This window comes from Paramisgurnus dabryanus, chromosome 1 (genome assembly GCF_030506205.2).
Source record: "Paramisgurnus dabryanus chromosome 1, PD_genome_1.1, whole genome shotgun sequence".
In the NCBI taxonomy this organism is placed as follows: Eukaryota; Metazoa; Chordata; class Actinopteri; order Cypriniformes; family Cobitidae; genus Paramisgurnus; species Paramisgurnus dabryanus.
This window is the reverse complement of record NC_133337.1, coordinates 63,645,750-63,664,656: the sequence shown is the minus strand read 5'-3', so window position 1 is coordinate 63,664,656 and position 18,907 is coordinate 63,645,750. Positions and strand designations below refer to the sequence as shown.

The following is an 18,907-nucleotide window of genomic DNA, read 5'->3' as shown; positions in this document are numbered from 1 at the left end:
CAATGGATATAGTTTGTTTATCTGGGGCAGCAGCGGAGTTGTGTGTGTGTGTGTGCTTGATAAACACTGGATTTTTTTGAAATGTGGTGGTCCCAATCAGGTCATGAGTCGCAGGCGGTAAGTAAAACTGCATCAAATGTCTGTGTTTTGTTGGCAATCGTCATGTAAGTGCATATAATGTAAATGACACAAACATGTAGTAAATCATAAACTATCCAGAGATAGTGTGATAATGTTTTGTGTGTTGCTTGCTCGTGACTTGCTCTGCCCGCGGTACCCCTCCAGGATCACGTGTTTTCCAGAAACAATCGGTAGAGCTCATCTGTCGTTTATAAATCTGATACAACTAAAGACTCTTCAGAGATATAAAGAATGTGATACAACTCTATAGGTACCTAAGATTAACATGAGATGAGCAGAAACAGCGTGTGTTATGTGAGCTATAACCCATGATGTGAGTTTGATCTTTTTTGTTAGACCAATGTGAAGAGTGTTTGTAAGAAAAGTGACATTAATGATGAAGTAATTCACCTTCAAGTGAAAAGTTTCAACTATAGAAAAAATCAAAAATTGGATAAAAATCTATAAATGCACTTACAGGGAGTGGTGGTTCCGTAACGTTGAGGGTCTGACACCAGAAGTTTATTCTTTAAGCTGCGACGGCCCACACCCTGTGCTCCGATCAGAACCATCGTCTTCCTGCGGAATGGAGGAACTTTGGCCACTTCCTCGTAGATCCTCAACTCATGACGATCAAACTCTGGTATGATAAAAGATCTCATCTTTCTTTAGTCTGATACAGCCATCATCCATAATAACGGCGTTGTCAGTTCCAATCCAAAAGTAAAATTTGCCTTGTTATGCAGCTACCACCAGTTTTCTTGTCCAAATAGGTTTTTATTTTATGAACTTGGAAGATCTTTGTTGAGAAGGAACTGAGCTACACACGTGATATGTTCACACACAAAACTGACATTTTCATAGTGTTAAATCAGTGTGAAACCAAAATCAGTACACAAACTAACAACAACACTCACAACAACAGAGATTATAAGCATGCGTAACGTTTAGCGCTGACGTGACAGACACACAGAGCAGTCAGTGTTTACCAGCGTTCTTGGTGGTCAAGTACATCATCTTCTTCTTCTTTTTACCACCCATCCCTGCACACAGAGGCCCTGCGGACATCAGCACACATCCTGATAGTATACACATACAGCGTGACTCCTTTATACAGCAGGAGTCAAACGCGCTTCGCTTCGATCTATTAAACCTCAATGAACCCAGGTCACAATCATTAAACCTTTGGGTTCATATAAGTTCAGTTACCCACTTCACAGATTTTCGAATACAGTGCCGATTTTGGTCTTATATTCTTCTCGAGTTCAGTTTAATAATAGTGTAGTATTAGATTTGAACTTGGATTTAACTGTAATCACATAGACCGACATGTTAAAATGGCCAACTTTACAGAAATAATTTTTTTTAAAGCCTGGTACAAAAAGTGGTTTTGGTCTATTTAGCTAATTAAGGGTTACATTTTTTGTATCTCATCCATTTTTAATTATATTAAGCTTTAAAGTTGCATTATTAAGGGTGTGGCCATTGAGTGACAGGTGGATTGCAGCTGCTGTCACTAGCATCAAACTAGGTGGGCATGGTTTTAGCAACCAGGCATCTCAGCTCCACCCACATTCTGCATCTTTGCCCATTTTTGGTTTTCCGGGAGTGACACGCAGTGATGCGCTGCCAAGATGGGAAGGCCGCCCAGGTGAAAAAAAATTCTATTAAAAATATACTTTAAAAAAGTGTACTAAGTATATTTTCTAGATTTTGTACTATTTTCGTCAAATCCAAGTATAGTTAAGTGTACTCAATTATGTATTAACTTCAACTTAACACCTATTTGATTACACTTCAAGTGTAAATAGTATGCTAAAATGGAACAACTTTTTTTAAACTTCAAGTGCACTAAAATACACTCCTGAAAATCAAGATTTATGAGTAATTAAGCACACTTACAGTACAATTGCATTGTATTGCAATTTTAATGGAAATACACTTAAAAAGCCATTGCAGCACAAATTATAGTTGTGTTTAAGTACATTTTGTGCATACTGCTATCATACTTATAATTAGTATAAACTATGTTAATTTAGTATGCCTCTGTAATATTTCAAGTGCTCTACAAATGCACTTCCTAACTATTTTTAGTGCTTTTAAAGTGTCCCACTATGACAATAATAATGTTTTTAAAGTGAATTTCAATTATAACCTAAACATCATAGACACGTACTTTCAGTGCAATATTATTATAGTGTATTTTTTATATTTTAAGTATATTTAATTTGTACTTTTATCCCCATTTTGTTATACTTAAGCATGAATATTGCTGTTACACTACAAGTGTATAATATAACAATTCAGTTCAAATGCACACAAACAGATTACAAACTGCATTTCAAAAAAGGATCTTTATTAATGACACAAAAGTAACACACAAAACAGATATTGGCAAAATGGGGAACCTTAAACAGTCGACTTTCTTTGAAATGCCGGGAAGAGAACAATTGCGAACAACTTGTACTATATGGACATCTAGCTCTGATTTGAACTACTGGAGGCCTTGTAACTGGCATTGTTGCACTTCCTCCGTAGAAGGTCCCGGATCTCTGCCACCTCGATGTTGGGGAATCACTCCCTCACTGCATCTGTAAAACAGGAAAGAGACATTTCAATTTCAATTTTATTTATATAGCGCTTTTCACAATTTGTAGTTGTTTCAAAGCAGCTTTACATTAAAAGAAGCAGGGGAAACAGAAAAATCGACAGACAATATAAGTAGCAAAATACAGCGGCTATGAATAAACTTTACAAGTGAGCAAATTAATAATGTCTCGTATACAAGAGGGTGCTAAGTTAAGCCAATGTTGCTTGACTCCCCGGGGTTAAAAAAACCCTAGGAGAAAAACCTCAGGGAGGAACAAAAAGTCCTAGGAGGAAAAGATATACACATATATATATATATGGGATGTAAACGGATAAGGAGATTTAACGGGTTCCGTCTAGGGCTGCACGATAAATCGCATGTGTTTGTCAGGCGCATCTCCTCAGTAATGCCGGTTCCTTGATTAGTATTAAATCGCCATCAGCTGTTTTCAGATGGAGCAGCTTTAACTACAGAGCCGTAGTTCCCTGACAAGCTGGGCCATATCGCATACATATCGCAGCCGATACGTCCGCGATAATTAATGCGAAATTGCCCCGATTGTCAGTGAACTACGGCTCTGTGTAGTTAAAGCTGCTACATCTGAAAACAGCTGATGGCGATTTAATACTAATCAAGGAACCGGCATTACTGAGGAGATGCGCCTGACAAACACATGCGACTTATCGTGCAGCCCTAGTTCCGTCGGTGGTCAGGCATCGGCTGGGCATCACGTTGAAGGGCAGCCAGTAGATCAGTGGTGTGTTGACCTCCACGGCAGCCAGAACTGGTCTGTTTGTCTCAATGTCCTCGGGTTTGAGGACGAGACAGGGAGAGAGAAACAAAATCCTATTAGCGTAGGGGCCATTCACATGTAATGCAGTGTCACACAGTGTTGTGTTTTAATATCTGCTCGGTTCCAGACAGGCTAGCTATTGCGGCATTAGTAAATTACCCAGACGAGTTATGTGAATGCTTTGTTCCGTACAAGCTAACTTTTGCGAGATAAGTATAATTTACTAGACAAATTATGTGAATGCTTTGTTAAAGAAAAAAAGTCTTAAAGAATAATTCCGGTATTAAACACTTTGAGTCTCATTTCTGGTTTGTTTTGGATGAACTACAGTGATGGTCACTGAAATTTTGACAATGGGTCGTGTCTTGACTTTTTAACTTGTTTAGAAGCGTCTCTTGACTGCTTCAGAATGGAAGTCAAGGGCCATGCACAAACATGTCATTAAAACAACACTTAACGTTCATTTTCAAAACTGTGCTACTCACAGAGTGGTTTGTGGTGTTCGTTGATGATTAAAAACAAATATATCAGAGCAATGTATGATTTCAATCCGTGTTATTTGCTATAGTGGATCTATTTTTTCAGACACCTCACAACCACGTATATACTTCCGCTCTATATTTGAGTCTGAAGCGTTAGCACACTCTTGACCACTTGATGGCGACAACCACTTTGCCTAACAAGGATGCTGAACGGAACTTGGTGTCTAGCGTATAGACAGTCACAATCGAGCTCAAATTCAAACCTAAGGCGGGTCACTGAGCCATCAAATATGGGAAAAATTTGTGCCCTACTCCGAGGGCACAGTTGCTCTGCTCATGCTAGCCTTTTGAGAGAAACCGAGCGAAAAAACTACAACCAGATGTAAACAGACCCTTTTCCATTTCCGGCGGCAGAGTGATATATCAGCGAGCAATGAGTCTTCCAAGAGAAGTCAATGGAATTTTACAAAATGCCAAATAAAACACCACAGAAACTGTATTTCGCTACACTACTTGTTTTTAATCATCAACGAACACCAAGAACCACTCGGTGAGTAGCACCCCTTATGAAAATTAACCATGGTTTTACTACAGTTAAGACCAAAAAAAACCATGGTTACTGTAGTAAAACCATAGCTACCACAAAATAACAATGGTTTTGACAACCATGGTTTTCAAAAACCATAGTTAAACCATGGTTAGTGTAGTAAAACCATGGTTTTGCTCATAGTAATCAATTGACCAAAAAAAACATGGTTACTACACTTTTACCACAATAAAACCATGGTTAATATTCGTAAGGGACAGTTTTGAAAATGAAGGTTAAGTGTTGTTTTAATGACATGTTTGTGCATGACCCTTGACTTCCACTCTGAAGCAGTGAAGAGACGCTTCTAAACGAGTCAAAAAAAGACACGACCCATTGTCAAAATTACAGTGTCCATCACTGTAATTCATCCAAAACAAACCAGAAATAAGACTCAAAGTGTTAAATACCAGAATTATCCTTTAATGGAGCATTTCACCTGTAGAAACATTAATCTTTATTGAAAGTGTCTCATATTTGTAGTGGAAATGTAACATACATTTCGAATTTGGTGCCTATTTGACTAAAAAAGGGGTGTTTGTAGTCTCACCACCTCAACAAAGATATTGGACTTCCTTCTTTCAATGATGCAAAATTATAATTTTTTACATCATTGAAAGAAGGAAGTGCAACACTGAAATCTGTATTTCTCCTGTCTCAGGAAATGATGCATGACCATTCAAAAACATGACTGGGGTTCTAAAGATACAAAGCTTAATACAAATGGGTGAAGTGTCCCTTTAGATTTAAAGTGATTGACTGTGTCTGATTCACAGATACCAGTTGGCAAATCATTTCAGAGCTTAGACACTTTTGATATTCTAGGGAAAATTAAGAGACCAGAATTTTGCGACCGCAGTGTACGTGTTGGATTGTATTCTGATATTAATTCTCTAAGATACGAAGGTGCTGGGCCTTTTAAGGTTTTATTGGTGATTAATAGTATTTTTAATTGTATGCGATATTTGACTGGTAGCCAGCATGACATGGGCATGAATTAAAACAATATTAAATTAAAAGATTAAACTTAACTTACATCATTTTTACACAGAAACCTCTTCAGCGTCAGCAAGGTCGACCACATGGTACATGACCTCTGTAAACACAAACATGGATAGACATCATATTAAAAAAGAAGACAATCATACAACTTTAAAATATATTTTGACTCCAAGCTTCTTTACAACAACATCTAACGTTAGTTTATCTTAAACTTAAAGTGAAGCTGGCTTGGTTACTAAACAGAATAAAGCTATTAAAACAGGCTTGCAAAATAAGCAGCATCTATCAGAACTTACCTACAGCAATGAGCTTTTAAACAACAGAAATCGTCTAAGGTTATCGTTTAAAATAGCAGAAAGAGCCATTTGCTACAGTTAGCTGAACATCTCCAACACAAGTAATCTTGCCGTTTTATTTTTAAAGTTTTAAACATCGAATTGATTCGTTTATCAGGCATTTTGCATGTTACTTTGCTCACTGAAAAACCGCATGTTCAAGTTCCTAACGTTACTGTGTACAGTGTATAACTTACTCTTAATGTTTCCTGTGTGTGCTTTAAATTAAAACACTTCTCGCATAAAGACAAAAATAATCACAGTGAAGAACAAAATAGGAACAAATATGGAACAGATCTGCGCGATGTAAAGGAATGAAAGTCAAACTTACCTCAGCCGTACTGTTTAGCATGAAAACGAGTCAGTAGCGGTTTGAAAAATGCCGTTGATCCTGATTGGTGGGAATGAATGGGTGGGTGCAGGTGCATTCTGGGAATTTGAGTCTTTTGCCCTGGCGTTGGTACTGCTTTAGCATGCTGCTGTAGATGTATTTTGACTACAATTTCCAAGTTGCATTGGATGTTTTTTTTTTTTTCATTATTTTGGATCCTCTGCTGGCACTTTATGTACTTTTTATAATCTGCGTTTTCACACTGATTTGTTCTTTATACTTTATCAATAATAAAAATATTAAATATTTTTATAAAATGTATAACGTTTACAAAACATGTTTAGTTGACAAACATGTTGACAGTTATTTTGAGTGATGCTCAGATTTTCTTAAATAAAAAAAACCTTTATCAATTAAATTACATTAGCATAATAATACATGTATTTAGTAAACACACTTGTAGATATATAATGTTTTTATGTTATGTGCTGCCTTGAACCCCCCACCCAGCTTTGAAAACAGAGACAGCAACTCTGTCATTAACCCTTCACACCTCACAACCAGCACTCCTTACAACCAGCTGTGAGGATTCCTAGAAACTTCCACCAGTATACATCCATATACACAAGGTTTCTGGATGTTTCACGAGTTTACTTCTGAGTATTACGTTTCCAAGCACTCTGCCTCATTTATCTGGCAAACCTAAAGTTTAGCAGGGATTTCCCATCCGTATTTGTCTGGATACAGCTCTTTTCATGCAGTGTATAGCCTACATTTTATTATTCTAACGTATTTTATGAAAGTACTCTGATATGCAACTAAAAATACACTTATTTTATAGTGTACTGTATAAAGTGTACAGAAGTCACACTTCTAATGAAGTGAGATCCTAGTATGCTAAAAAAGTAAATTAACAATTAATTTCCAAAAAATATACTTCCCATAAGTATATTGAATTGTCACTCTAAGTATGTCAAATTTAATACACTTAAAAAAAATAAACTTCTATACAATTTAAAATACATTGACAACAAAGTACACTTTCAAAAAGTACATTTAAAAAATATTTTAATTACTGGTAAATTAGTATACTTATTTTTTGGACTCTTAAGTTGAACTTAATTACATCTTTTTTTAAGTATACTTTCAAAAAGTACATTTAAAAGATAATTGAATTACTGGTAAATTCATTATACTTATTTTTTGGACTCTTAAGTTGAACTTAATTACATATTTTTTGAAGTATACTTTCAAAAAGTACATTTAAAAGATAATTGAATTACTGGTAAATTAGTATACTTATTTTTTGGACTCTTAAGTTGAACTTAATTACATATTTTTTGAAGTATACTTTCAAAAAGTACATTTAAAAGATAATTGAATTACTGGTAAATTAGTATACTTATTTTTTGGACTGTTAAGTTGAACTTAATTATATCTTTTTGGAAGTATACTTTTAAAAAGTACATATTAAATACTCTTTAAATTAAGTACAACAAGTAGAAGCATACTTGTTTTATACTTCATGTACTTCAATCATATTTCTAATACACTAAAGTATACTACTTTTTTACCTGGGCGGCTCTGCCCACTTTGGCCTTCATAAACCTACAGGTGACGCCACGGACACTACATCCATGTTTTATACAGTCTATGGATATTACATATTTTAGAAATTCAATATGTATTTCATATGAAACTAACCATAATTTCATCCATCATATGTAAGATATTAGCCACTGGTTATTAAAAAATGCATATCAGATAAAAACAGCTAAAATAAAAATGTCTAGTTTATGGAATTATAAAGCACTCTTTCTTAATATATGTAAATGTCAAATAAATACTGCCTGAAACCATTCCAAAATAAACTGTTGCAATAAATGAAAAACATCAACTTACGAATGTGTTAAACCTAATATTTACACAGAAATTAGTTTTGAATTATGTATAAGTTTGATCTGTGTGCTGTGTTTTACCTGTGCTAGTGAGCTCCAGGTCTCTCTTGACAAATGCTTTTCTCTTTTCTTCAAGCAGCTGACTGGGGATCAGACCAGCACTGCCCCCCACCAGATGACAAGCCTACAGATGAGATCAGACTCAACGTCAACCTCCAAAACAGAGTTGAAAGCTTTAAACAATCTGACAAACAATGAGTCTTATGTCATACAAACTCTCAGTCTTATATAAAAATCACATGAGTTTGGATCAAAGTAAGTGTGAGTGAACTTTTCTAAGAAAGAGCATGTCTGACAGTTTACACACACACACACACACACACACACACACACACACACACACACACACACACACACACACACACACACACACACACACACACACACACACACACACACACACACACACATTCTGGTTTCCATGTTTTGTGGGGACATTCCATAGACGTAATGCATTTTATACCATACAAACTGTATATTCTGTTCCCCTTACCTGCCCCATTCCCTAACCCCAACCATCACAAAAACCTTTCTTGTACCTTAGATTTTCAATAAACATCATCTTGTTTGATTTATAAGCTTGTTTCCTCATGGGGACATCAAAATGTCCCCACAAGGTCACAAAAACACTGGTATTCCTATCTTTGTGGGGACAATTGGTCCCCACAACGTGATAATTACCAGGTACACACACACACACACACACACACACACACACACAAACGCACACACCTGCCACCAGTTTGGGTCCTCCTGATTGAAGATCTGCAGGACGTCACCACTGCTGAATTTAAGTCCAGCTTCTTTACAGGGGATGAGGTTGTCATGAGTTGGGTCATAGTCAAAGTGACACTTTACAAATGCCTACAGAGAGACGAAGAGAAACAGGGGTCATTAGCAAAGAGAAATTTAAGTGTGTACTGAATGTACAAAGTGTGAGGAATGCCTTTTAACCTTGTATTTTAACATTTACAATTAACATATATGGATTCAGTAGACGCTTACAGTAAGTGCATACAAGTAGTACATTTTACATCCATATTTTGGTAATCAAACCCATAACATTTGTGCTGCTAATTCAAAACTGCCAAGTTAGCTACAAGAACATAAACATAACTACTGTATGATATATATAAAATACATGCAAATAATCATAATAATATAGATAACATTATTTTTAAAGGCTGATGTGGAAGCACATACTTTACCATCTATTATAGCAGTGAGGGTTTAATGAGTTTTAAAGAGCACCTATTATGCAAAATCCATTTTTTCCAGTTTGGACATAAATGTGTGTTGGCAGTGTGTGAACACAACCACCATACAATGAAAAAAATCCACACACTCATTTTTTAATGCAGCTCATTTGCATTTAAAGGTACAGACACAAATTTTTTTAAATAGGGTGCATTTTGGACATGCTATAATAAATGATGTGTGAGGTACTTTGAGCTGAAACTTTACAGACACATTCTGGGCACACCTGAGACTTATATTACATAAGTAAAAAAATAAAAAGATTGGTGCCCTTTAACAATTAAGTAAAAACTCAATCTTAATTCACTCAACCTCAAATGTTGTTTCCAACCTGTTTGACTTCCTTTTCCTATTCAGACCATAAAAAATGTTATGCAGAATGTTTTGGACTTCAGTATAAAAGAAGATAGCTTCAAAACAGAATAAAGGAATCATACAAATACTTAATACGACCTCGGTATTACAGTCTTAAGCAAATATAAAGCAAATTTCACTCACTTACAACTCATGAATTTAATTTGTTTTCACATATGTTCAATTTCACCTTAACTCTTTCCCTGCCATTGATGAGTTATCTTGTCAATTAAGAGAAAATGCCAATGACAAGTTTTTATGGCCATCCATATTTTCGCTATTGTCCACTACACTGCTGATTTTGCTGTGTATACAGGTTAGTTAAAACTTGAGGGTCAATAATGGCTGAATTTTTATTTTTGGGTGAACTATCCCTTAAATCTTTGATTGGCACTCATAGATCATCATTAATAAAGGGAAAGATTTCCACCAAACATTTTTTCTGAAGAAAGTCTACAGGTTTGGAAGAACATGGAGGGTAAATTACGGCAAAAGTTTAATTTGAGAGAACTATCCTTTTAGGAGAGAGAGGGAGAGAGAGAGAGAGAGAGAGAGAGAGAGAGAGAGAGAGAGAGAGAGAGAGAGAGAGAGAGAGATACAAGTGTGCCAATCCTGTTGTCATGGCAACATGATTCACCTGCCCTGCAGTGGAATGTTGCTGTTAGGTGCTGTAGCACCAACACAAGGAAAATATGTCTGAATTACATCATTAAAATAGCTGACACATACACACCAACATCAATAACAAACATCCACACATAACATAACCTCCTAACCCAACACAACATCGCTCCAAGCCAACACATGCCAACAAAATTAGCTACCACACAAACATCACAACAGTATTACAACCATATTAGTAAAAATTACACTGTGATATCCAGTCTCATGTTGGGAAGCTAGATACTAAAAGCAGTTAGCTTATTTTAGAAACGCATGAAGACACAGATGGGACCCTCGGAATATGACAGTACCCAAAGAGAGGAACACGCTTACTTCTCAGTCTTGCTTTAAAAAAACCTCACTAGCATTCACTCATTACTGCTTGACTGTCTGCCAACAGCAAAAATGACAAAACTAAAAAAAACTTGAGGAATGTTAACAGTGGCAATTCATAGCTGAACATTTCGTGCAGACTTGCAGATTGGTGCAGAGCGCTTTGGCATGGCTCACTAATCTCCCAGCATGCTTTGGTAGGGAGACAGGTGGCAAAACCTATCAGTGCCAAAATGATAATCATAATAATAATTAGATAGTTTAGAAAAACATGGTGGATTTGCACTGTTTTTTAAAAAGCTAAAGTGGATGCACATAACTGGTAGGAGAGTTAATGCCATTTACGCTAATGCAATTTTGAAATGAATTTATGCAATGTTCAGTTGAGAAATGCTTCTGTATAGCGCAAAAGGTCATGGGTTTGAACCCGGGGAACACACATACTGATAAAAATGCATACCTTGCAATGCACTTTAAAGGTGCCCTTCCTCTGGCGTTTTTATTGTTTTATACTGTTGTCTGAGGTCTACTCATGACGTTTGCATGGTTTTTACATCCAAAAACATCAAAAGCAATAAGTAATAGGCCATTTTGTACCCTGATTTTGAGGCTGGTTAGAGAAATGATCAGTTTTATTGGGCGGGCTGCATTGACGACTTGGAAGTAAACGCCCACTGCTATGATTGGATAACAGTTTTTCGTTCAAACTAACTTTCAATTTAATCTCATGTGTAATCAGTTTAATGTTAAGTGAGTGTCTTAAGACACAGTGTCTTTCTTACACACGCATATTTTATCATAAACCCTTTTGACACACAAACGCGTGTCTTTTATAGTAAACTCACGCACAAAAACACACACACAAACACAAACGTACACGTGTCTTTTATCGTAAACCCTTTCGATGCGCGTGTAGCAGCACATACACACACACACACTTCTTTTACATAAACCCTTCGACGCGCGTGTAACGAATGCACAAACACACACATGTGTTTTTTATCACATTAAATGGCCGCAACTGATAGTAACACATAGTACTAAAGTGTTTTACTCCCACAAACACGCGTGTCTTTTATCATAAACCCTTTCAAAGCGTGTGCAGCATGAATTCGCGTCCCTCGGAAGAGAAAACACCGGTCGCCACAGTGACACACAGTACTAAAGCGTTTTACTCACATAAGCTGCGCCACCATTACGCCCGGATCCAATATTGATAGAGGAGCATTGCTTTTTAATCGCAGTCTCTCTTCAAATCCAGCGTTCTTCTGAACATCCAAACATGTAGCAACTGTTATGATTCCCTCGTTTAATAGGAATGATGTCTCTCAACGAAAAACAATGGCCCGAATACGGTACGGTTAACGTTTAGCCATCCTTGCTGTAACTTGTTATGAAAACTAACTCAACTACACGTAATATGTGGGCGAGGTCTCAAGTTGAAGAGCTCATGAATATTAATGACCTCGATCAGTTCCACGTCACACTGATAAGCTTTTCAAATTGACCTGATTTCTCCGCTTCTTTCTTTTCAGTGGCTAGAGCTGACAGAGGAGGTGGAAGTTAATTTTCACATTCACAACACAAACACATATGGACCTAACACATATCAAAAAATACAAGTAAAAATAGTTTTATGTGGAAGGGCCTCTTTAAGTCCCTTGGGACACAAGCATCTGCCAAATCCATAAATGTAAATGTGAAAGTCAAAAAAACAAAAAAAACAATTGCAAATGTAGTATCTATTGACATGACTGTAGCAGCGTTTCCATAACAATTTTTTTTCCATATGTCGACAAAATGTTTGCAAAACTGACTTGTTTTCATTGGCTGTATTTTCAATTCGCAATGTCAATTTGCACAATTTCAAGGGTAATGGCAACCCAGCTTGTGTTAGCCTGTGAATACCAGCTGTGTGTGCGCGTACAATAATATGTTTCGTCAACATCTATCTATCGCAAATTTATGTGTGCCCACCTGTCGTGGTGTGTGTGGTTCTTGATAACTGGGTAGGATTTTGAGGACCACACTGCCACTGGACTCCTTAAGCATGTTCTGAAGAACTTTCGGGTCACTCCCCACCTCTTTACCGTTCACCTCTTTGATGATGTCACCCACATGCAGCAGCCCCTGCTGGTCAATCATGCCCCCGTGCAGAATCCGAGCGATAACCAGCTCTCCTCCCTCTACCCGGAATGTCACACCCTATAAGAGAAAGCACAATGTGATTGAGACATGAGAGGAATAAGAGGAAACCTAGAAACATGATTTTGGTGCTAACAAGTGGCACAGAAATGACCCTTAAAAGATTTCCAAGTCCTGCAGACAAATTTTCATTTAAATATTGTACTATTTCAAGTCAAGTTATTTCAAAAGATCTCACCAGGTGCTCTCCGGAGACTTTGCGGATTCCCACCATTCTGATGGCGTCAGGGGGGACAGGCTGATTGTTCAGGGCGGGGTCCATAAATGCACAGGGACTGGGGGGCGGAGTCTCAAAGCTTTTGGATGCTACCGAGTCATGCGTTTCAAGTAAAGACTAGGAAGAGAATGCACATATTTGTCTACGTCTAGATTCTTTCATTGACACTTTTCAATATAATGTATGCTATTCTGTTTATAAGATGTTTCGTACCTGAAAGTGTGGCTCTTTGAGGATGTAGAGTAGCTCTTGGGCTGCCGGACTGTGAGGTGTGAGAGGTGAGAGATCTCTCAGGATGTCCTGCACCAACTCCACATTATTGTCCCTCACTGCTTCTAGCTTTGGCTCTTCAAAGTGCTCACGAGACTAAACATACACACACATCAAATGAATAATGATCACATTTCTTTATATTCCTGATATCATGAATACACTTTTTGGCTTGTATGTAGCATTTTAAATGTATTCTAAATAAGGAATAATTGAGGATGGGCAGCTGAATTATTCGAAAATAATGCACACCCGAGGTGGTAATGCAGCCATGGTGCGAAGCTGAGTTACACTGCAGGTGTGCATTATTTTCGATTAGTTCAACAAACCAAAGTCAATTATTCAGCTTATACGACGGTTACCACACCATAAAATGGTGTTTATTGTGTGACTAAAAGGTGCCATAGATTGTAAAACGGTATTTACCTAAGCATAAATGAATAATAAGAGTACTGTAAATGGTAATGACATATCCTGAGCCTCAGACAGGATTGTTTCCTACTTCTTATGTTAACCTTGTGGATGCAAAAGACAGCTGGAAAACAGGCCAATCTCAACATAACACCAACTGTGACGATACAGTCGAGATGTACGCCCCAACAATAAATTATATATTAAATAAAAAACACAATGTTGTAACAGTGCTAAAAACAAATTTGTGTCTGCTGAGTTAGCGCTACATGCTTGTTAATGCTATATGCTAGCGTTTAGACTCAAGTTCTACTATTGATGTTACAGTTACAGTTTGCAGGTCCATACTGAAAAACACAGACTTACCACTCAAAAACGTCCATTAACAATCTCCAAACATTGATTATTCCTTAAATTCTGTATCTTCGTCTGATACAGGCTCAAACATAAGATCTGTTTACACACACACAGAACTACTGAACTGAGCCTCGCTGTAAAACAGCCAATCAGAGCAGAGCTCAACATTATTATTCGTGACCCTTTTAAATAAGGTAATAATAGACCATTTCACTCTGGGCTGCAAATCCTAGGGTTTTAAATGGACAAACTCTGGACATCTCTGGATAATTTTTGCACTTAATAAAGTCACATACCTTCTATGTAGATATTAAAGAACTATTTAACAGATAATTACAATGCATTCGTTGGCACCTTTAAGACATTTGATAGGTTGTGTCTTTGAAATGCTATTGTGAGTAGCACTATTTTTTACCCATCTTATCTAAAGCCACTGTGTTTGCACACATGTGTGCAGTAGTGGGAACAAGTTGGCCTAATAATATTATTGTTCTAATAATATTATGGTTCTTCAGTATTTATGTATTATTAGTTTTTTTAGTTTGATATGATCAGGAATGAAGCAAAAACCAAACTAAACAGGCAGGCAGTCAGTGTTTATTTACTGTATTTATTTTCTTCCCTTTTTAATTATTTTATTAATTGTTTTCAAAGTATTTTTTCACTACCACACATATATTTAAGCTTTTTTGTTGAATCCGTTATTTCAGCTAAACATGGCGTAGTGAAATTGAACTGTAATGCAGTCGACAGACCTGGGACTACTTCATGGTTTGTGTGGACTGAACAATAATGCACACACATGGTATAATTGCATTATAATCCACTTTATATATGTAATTAATTAGCAGGTTAGAATTATAAAATATGTAAGCGATAATGTAGAGGCAGCCGGTAGTTATTGGGAAATAAGCCCCGACAGTGTGATCAGGACCCGACGCGAAGCGGAGGGTCTTGTATCACACTGAAGGGGCTTATTTCCCATTAACTACCGGCTGCCTCTACATTATCCCGCATATTACACGGCTACTTGCCACATAAGAAAAAAAACTGGACATGAATATGAATTTGAAACATTTTATTGGCATATTTGTTTTAAATTAACATTTTTATCCTTCCGCGAAACTTTGCACAGATGCATAAAATGATCGTAATACCTTATTAAGATCCCCTGCTTCATACTTGTCTCCATTTTTTCTCTTTTAGCCAGTCTTTGAGAAGTTTTAATGCCCATTCTGTATTTTTTGTGTGTTGGCTTCGTAGCTGTCATGCTCTATTTTGTCAAGTTCAGTCTCAATAAGCTCTCTGTGTCTTGTCGTGGTTGTCGAGTGTTTGTCACAAGATGGCGCCAAACAGACAGTAATCTTTATTGATCTTTATTGGCGCGGAGCGATTTTACTCGTGCAAGTAGTCCGGCTATGCGTTATTATTTTGGAGCGGTTATTATTTGAAAAGAATGAACCTGCAAATGTCTTAACTGACCAATCAGAATCAAGCATTCCAGAGAGCCGTGTAATAAGTAGTATTATTAAACAGCCATGCTTGTTATTAGTGAAAAGTTATAACGACATAATGGATAAATTGTAGCACTCATTATCAAAGCATGTGTTCTGCTGTTTACACTAAATATAACACAGCATTATGTAAAAAAGGCAACAAAACATAAATCTGCAATGCAGAGTCAATTTGACAGTGACAAGTGCTAAAGTTGACCTTGAGCAAAAACTGTCTAGTAAGAAGATCAGGTTATAAAATAGGGAAAGAGAGCACAGTAACAGAGATAGAAAAATATCTCTGAAAAAAAGATGTACGGCATTATGCAGGAGCATTAATATTTAATCTATCCTTAATATATCAATTGGGCTTTTAACCAGACTGCTATCAAACAGGAAATTAAACACATTTCAACATCTATAAGATTTCCCTTACTCATAATAAAATGTTCATTTTCTTTATACAATGACACAGTGTGTGGTTTCTTGCTCAGGAACATCTTATTCAGCTGATACCTTGTGTTGCAGTCTTGTCCGCATACATAGATCAAATGAAGGTGAAATTTTTAATTTTGTTAAGTGGATTCAAGATGAGTCTGCAATTCGAGGCAAATTAACGTGATGTACTGTAACTTTAGTTCTGCTGTATAGCACAGACAACAACTCCACATGAGATCGATTAGAAGATCAGATTGAGTCTTGAACTGTATTAAAGCAATGAATCTTCCATGTAGTGCAGTCACCCTTTTGAGATTTTATTAACAAATGATTAAAGCAAATTGCATGTTTGCCTTTTTGAACTTGGTTTAAAGCCGTCAGGAACATTATTTTCCTCGTGCCAGGTTTGCCTTTCCTACAAATGAGCTAATAAACTATATTCGATCAATGTTTTACTCATGTGCCAAGTAGCTGTGTAATAAGAAGGAAGATGTACAAGCTGGTTGTTATCTCAAAGAAATCCCTTTAGGGTGATACAAGACCCTGAGTCCTGATCAATATAGGGCCTGCAAAAACAACCGGTTCTCTGTACCTTTTCTCTTACATACTGTATTGCTTTATTATAAAACTGCAGTCGAACACACAGCTCTGCAAAGCATAGTTGATTTGACTCATACGCGTACACATACGTTCAACAAATCACAATGTCTCTCCTGGTCTACATACTACATACTTCTGTACACACATGTGCGAGCTTTGCATATGAAGTATTTGCGGTAACAAGAATCCTGTAGTGCGAGGATCCGTACAGCGATACTATTCTGATAATATTCTTAACTGTACACTGACCTGCGCGTACGTGTAAAAATGGGACTTTAGGATTAAGTCATGTGATCATTCTTTAAAGATGCAAAATTGTGTACTGTAACCTCCCAGAAACACTTCATATATGGCCGCTCACAAGTATAAATATCAAAAAATTCTTAAATTAACTCATTCCCCGCCAGCCTTTTATAAAAAAGTTAAAAACATAAAAAGTTAAAACATAATTAAAAACATAAAAAGTTTTTTTATAATTTTGGTAAGAGCAGCATTTAGTGGATAATAGCGGAATTACAGATTACCGTAAAAACTCGTCAGAAAAGCGCCATTGGCAGAGAAATGTTTTCTCCTAATTTACGAGATATCTCGTCAATGGCGGGGACAGATTTAAGATGCATGAGCAAAAAATGTAAGAAAATAAGTCTAGTTTTTAGACAACAAACATAAAGTTAAAGTAAATTTGTGCTTAAAACATGAAAAAATAAAAATTTGCTAACCCCACTGGCAGATTTTTTTGCTTGTTTTAAGCACAAATTCGCTTATGGCGCTTTTCCATTGCAAAGTACCCCACGGTTTGATTTGGGTCAGGTCGGGTCAGCTCACCTCACTTTGGCTTGGTTAGCTTTTCCATCGAGTTTAGTAACACTTGGGAGTGAAAGGGATTATAGGTGTGTCGTTATATTTGTGCTCCCTACGGCTTTGACATTATACAAGTGAGACCGTTGTTGTACATTCCCATACATTTATTTATTTCTCAGTCTGCCACAAAATTTTAATTGACCACCACAAATATGTTTGCACATCGCGTTTATCACTACCTCTGTCTCACATGACAGAGAATACAAAAAATTGTATTGTGTTCCTGATTCTCAACCTGTGGATGTTTTTCATCGCTAAAAGGGATTTTTGGGAACTTACAGCAGGGCACAGATGACAACATGTTTGCTTGAGACTGCGCAAGCTAGCATTAAGGTAAAGCTAATCTTTAACATTATAGCGATGTCGCTGGTAGTGATGATTCTATCAGACCAATCAGTGATCCACAGTGTTTTCGCGTCACGTTTTGGTATTAGCTCGGGTCGCTTGGACCCCGACCGAGGTAGTACTAAAAAAGTGTTGGGTACTACGTACTGCACCCAGTGGAAAAGCTCACAAAAGTAAGCTGACCCAAACCAAACCGTGGGGTACTATGCAATGGAAAAGTGTCATTAAATTTTATATTTTTGTCTAAACCTAGACCTATTTTACTAGGTCATTTTGCCAATCAAGAAAATGCATCTTAATTTAAGAAATTTTAGATACTTTTTGTACTGAAAACAAGACAAAAATACTAAGTAAGAAAGTCATTTCTGCAGTGGAATCACTGTCGTGTCGCATCAGTTCTTTAATTTGACATTTTTGACAATATCGCAAAAATTTCATTACAGATCTGTAATGAAAACCAGGCTTATTAAACTATCTTTACATTTCATACAAGGGGCTATTTCTTGTGGCAAAAGGATGCCACTTAAAAATCTACCTGATGAAATGATTTAAAATTAACTACAGTGTGTAAATATGTAGCACGCCCTCAAGAAGTCAAAGAAGCGGCTGATGTTCTCATGTGGTTCTCAGATGGAGACAGCAGGTGACTCACCACAGGACTCTCCATGATGCCCTTCAGAAAGATGAGGTCCAGGTCATTAGCCGTGGTGGAGCTGGTGCTGTCGCTCAGGGTGTCCAAAAGACTCTGCATCGCTAAGAAGCACAAGAGAAGAGAAAAGACATCTCTGAATGGTTAATAGTTAAGGTATGACTGACACACTGGGTTTTATAGCAGACATTTTCCTCACTTCAGAAACTTTGCAAATGACTGTACAAGCTCATATTCTCTCTATAGAAGATATAAAT

At 36.8% G+C, this 18,907-nt stretch overlaps 1 protein-coding gene and 1 long non-coding RNA gene across 4 annotated transcripts in view; both read right to left on the bottom strand.

Annotated features, from left to right (window-relative positions):
- The window catches only part of mpp2b (MAGUK p55 scaffold protein 2b), a 51,054-nt gene that overhangs the window by 6,128 nt on the left and 26,019 nt on the right, over positions 1-18,907 (bottom strand). The window contains exons 3-10 of one of the 2 annotated variants that reach the window (XM_065253626.2): positions 18,654-18,754; positions 13,440-13,592; positions 13,188-13,343; positions 12,782-13,009; positions 8,930-9,061; positions 8,219-8,321; positions 1,110-1,178; positions 599-760 (exon numbers count right to left, since the gene is read on the bottom strand). In XM_065253626.2, coding sequence (XP_065109698.1) covers positions 599-760; positions 1,110-1,178; positions 8,219-8,321; positions 8,930-9,061; positions 12,782-13,009; positions 13,188-13,343; positions 13,440-13,592; positions 18,654-18,754 — 1,104 coding nt within the window. The remainder of the gene's footprint in view (positions 1-598; positions 761-1,109; positions 1,179-8,218; positions 8,322-8,929; positions 9,062-12,781; positions 13,010-13,187; positions 13,344-13,439; positions 13,593-18,653; positions 18,755-18,907) is intronic. The other variant, XM_065253627.2, reaches the window with a different exon arrangement.
- Positions 2,456-8,210, bottom strand: LOC141282640 (uncharacterized). 2 transcript variants are annotated; one of them, XR_012337462.1, is made up of 3 exons: positions 5,870-7,339; positions 3,360-5,667; positions 2,456-2,711 (listed from the first exon to the last, which is right to left on the bottom strand). It is a non-coding gene; the product is annotated as an uncharacterized lncRNA (long non-coding RNA). The 2 variants fall into 2 exon arrangements; XR_012337461.1 differs by having other exon boundaries at positions 3,360-8,210.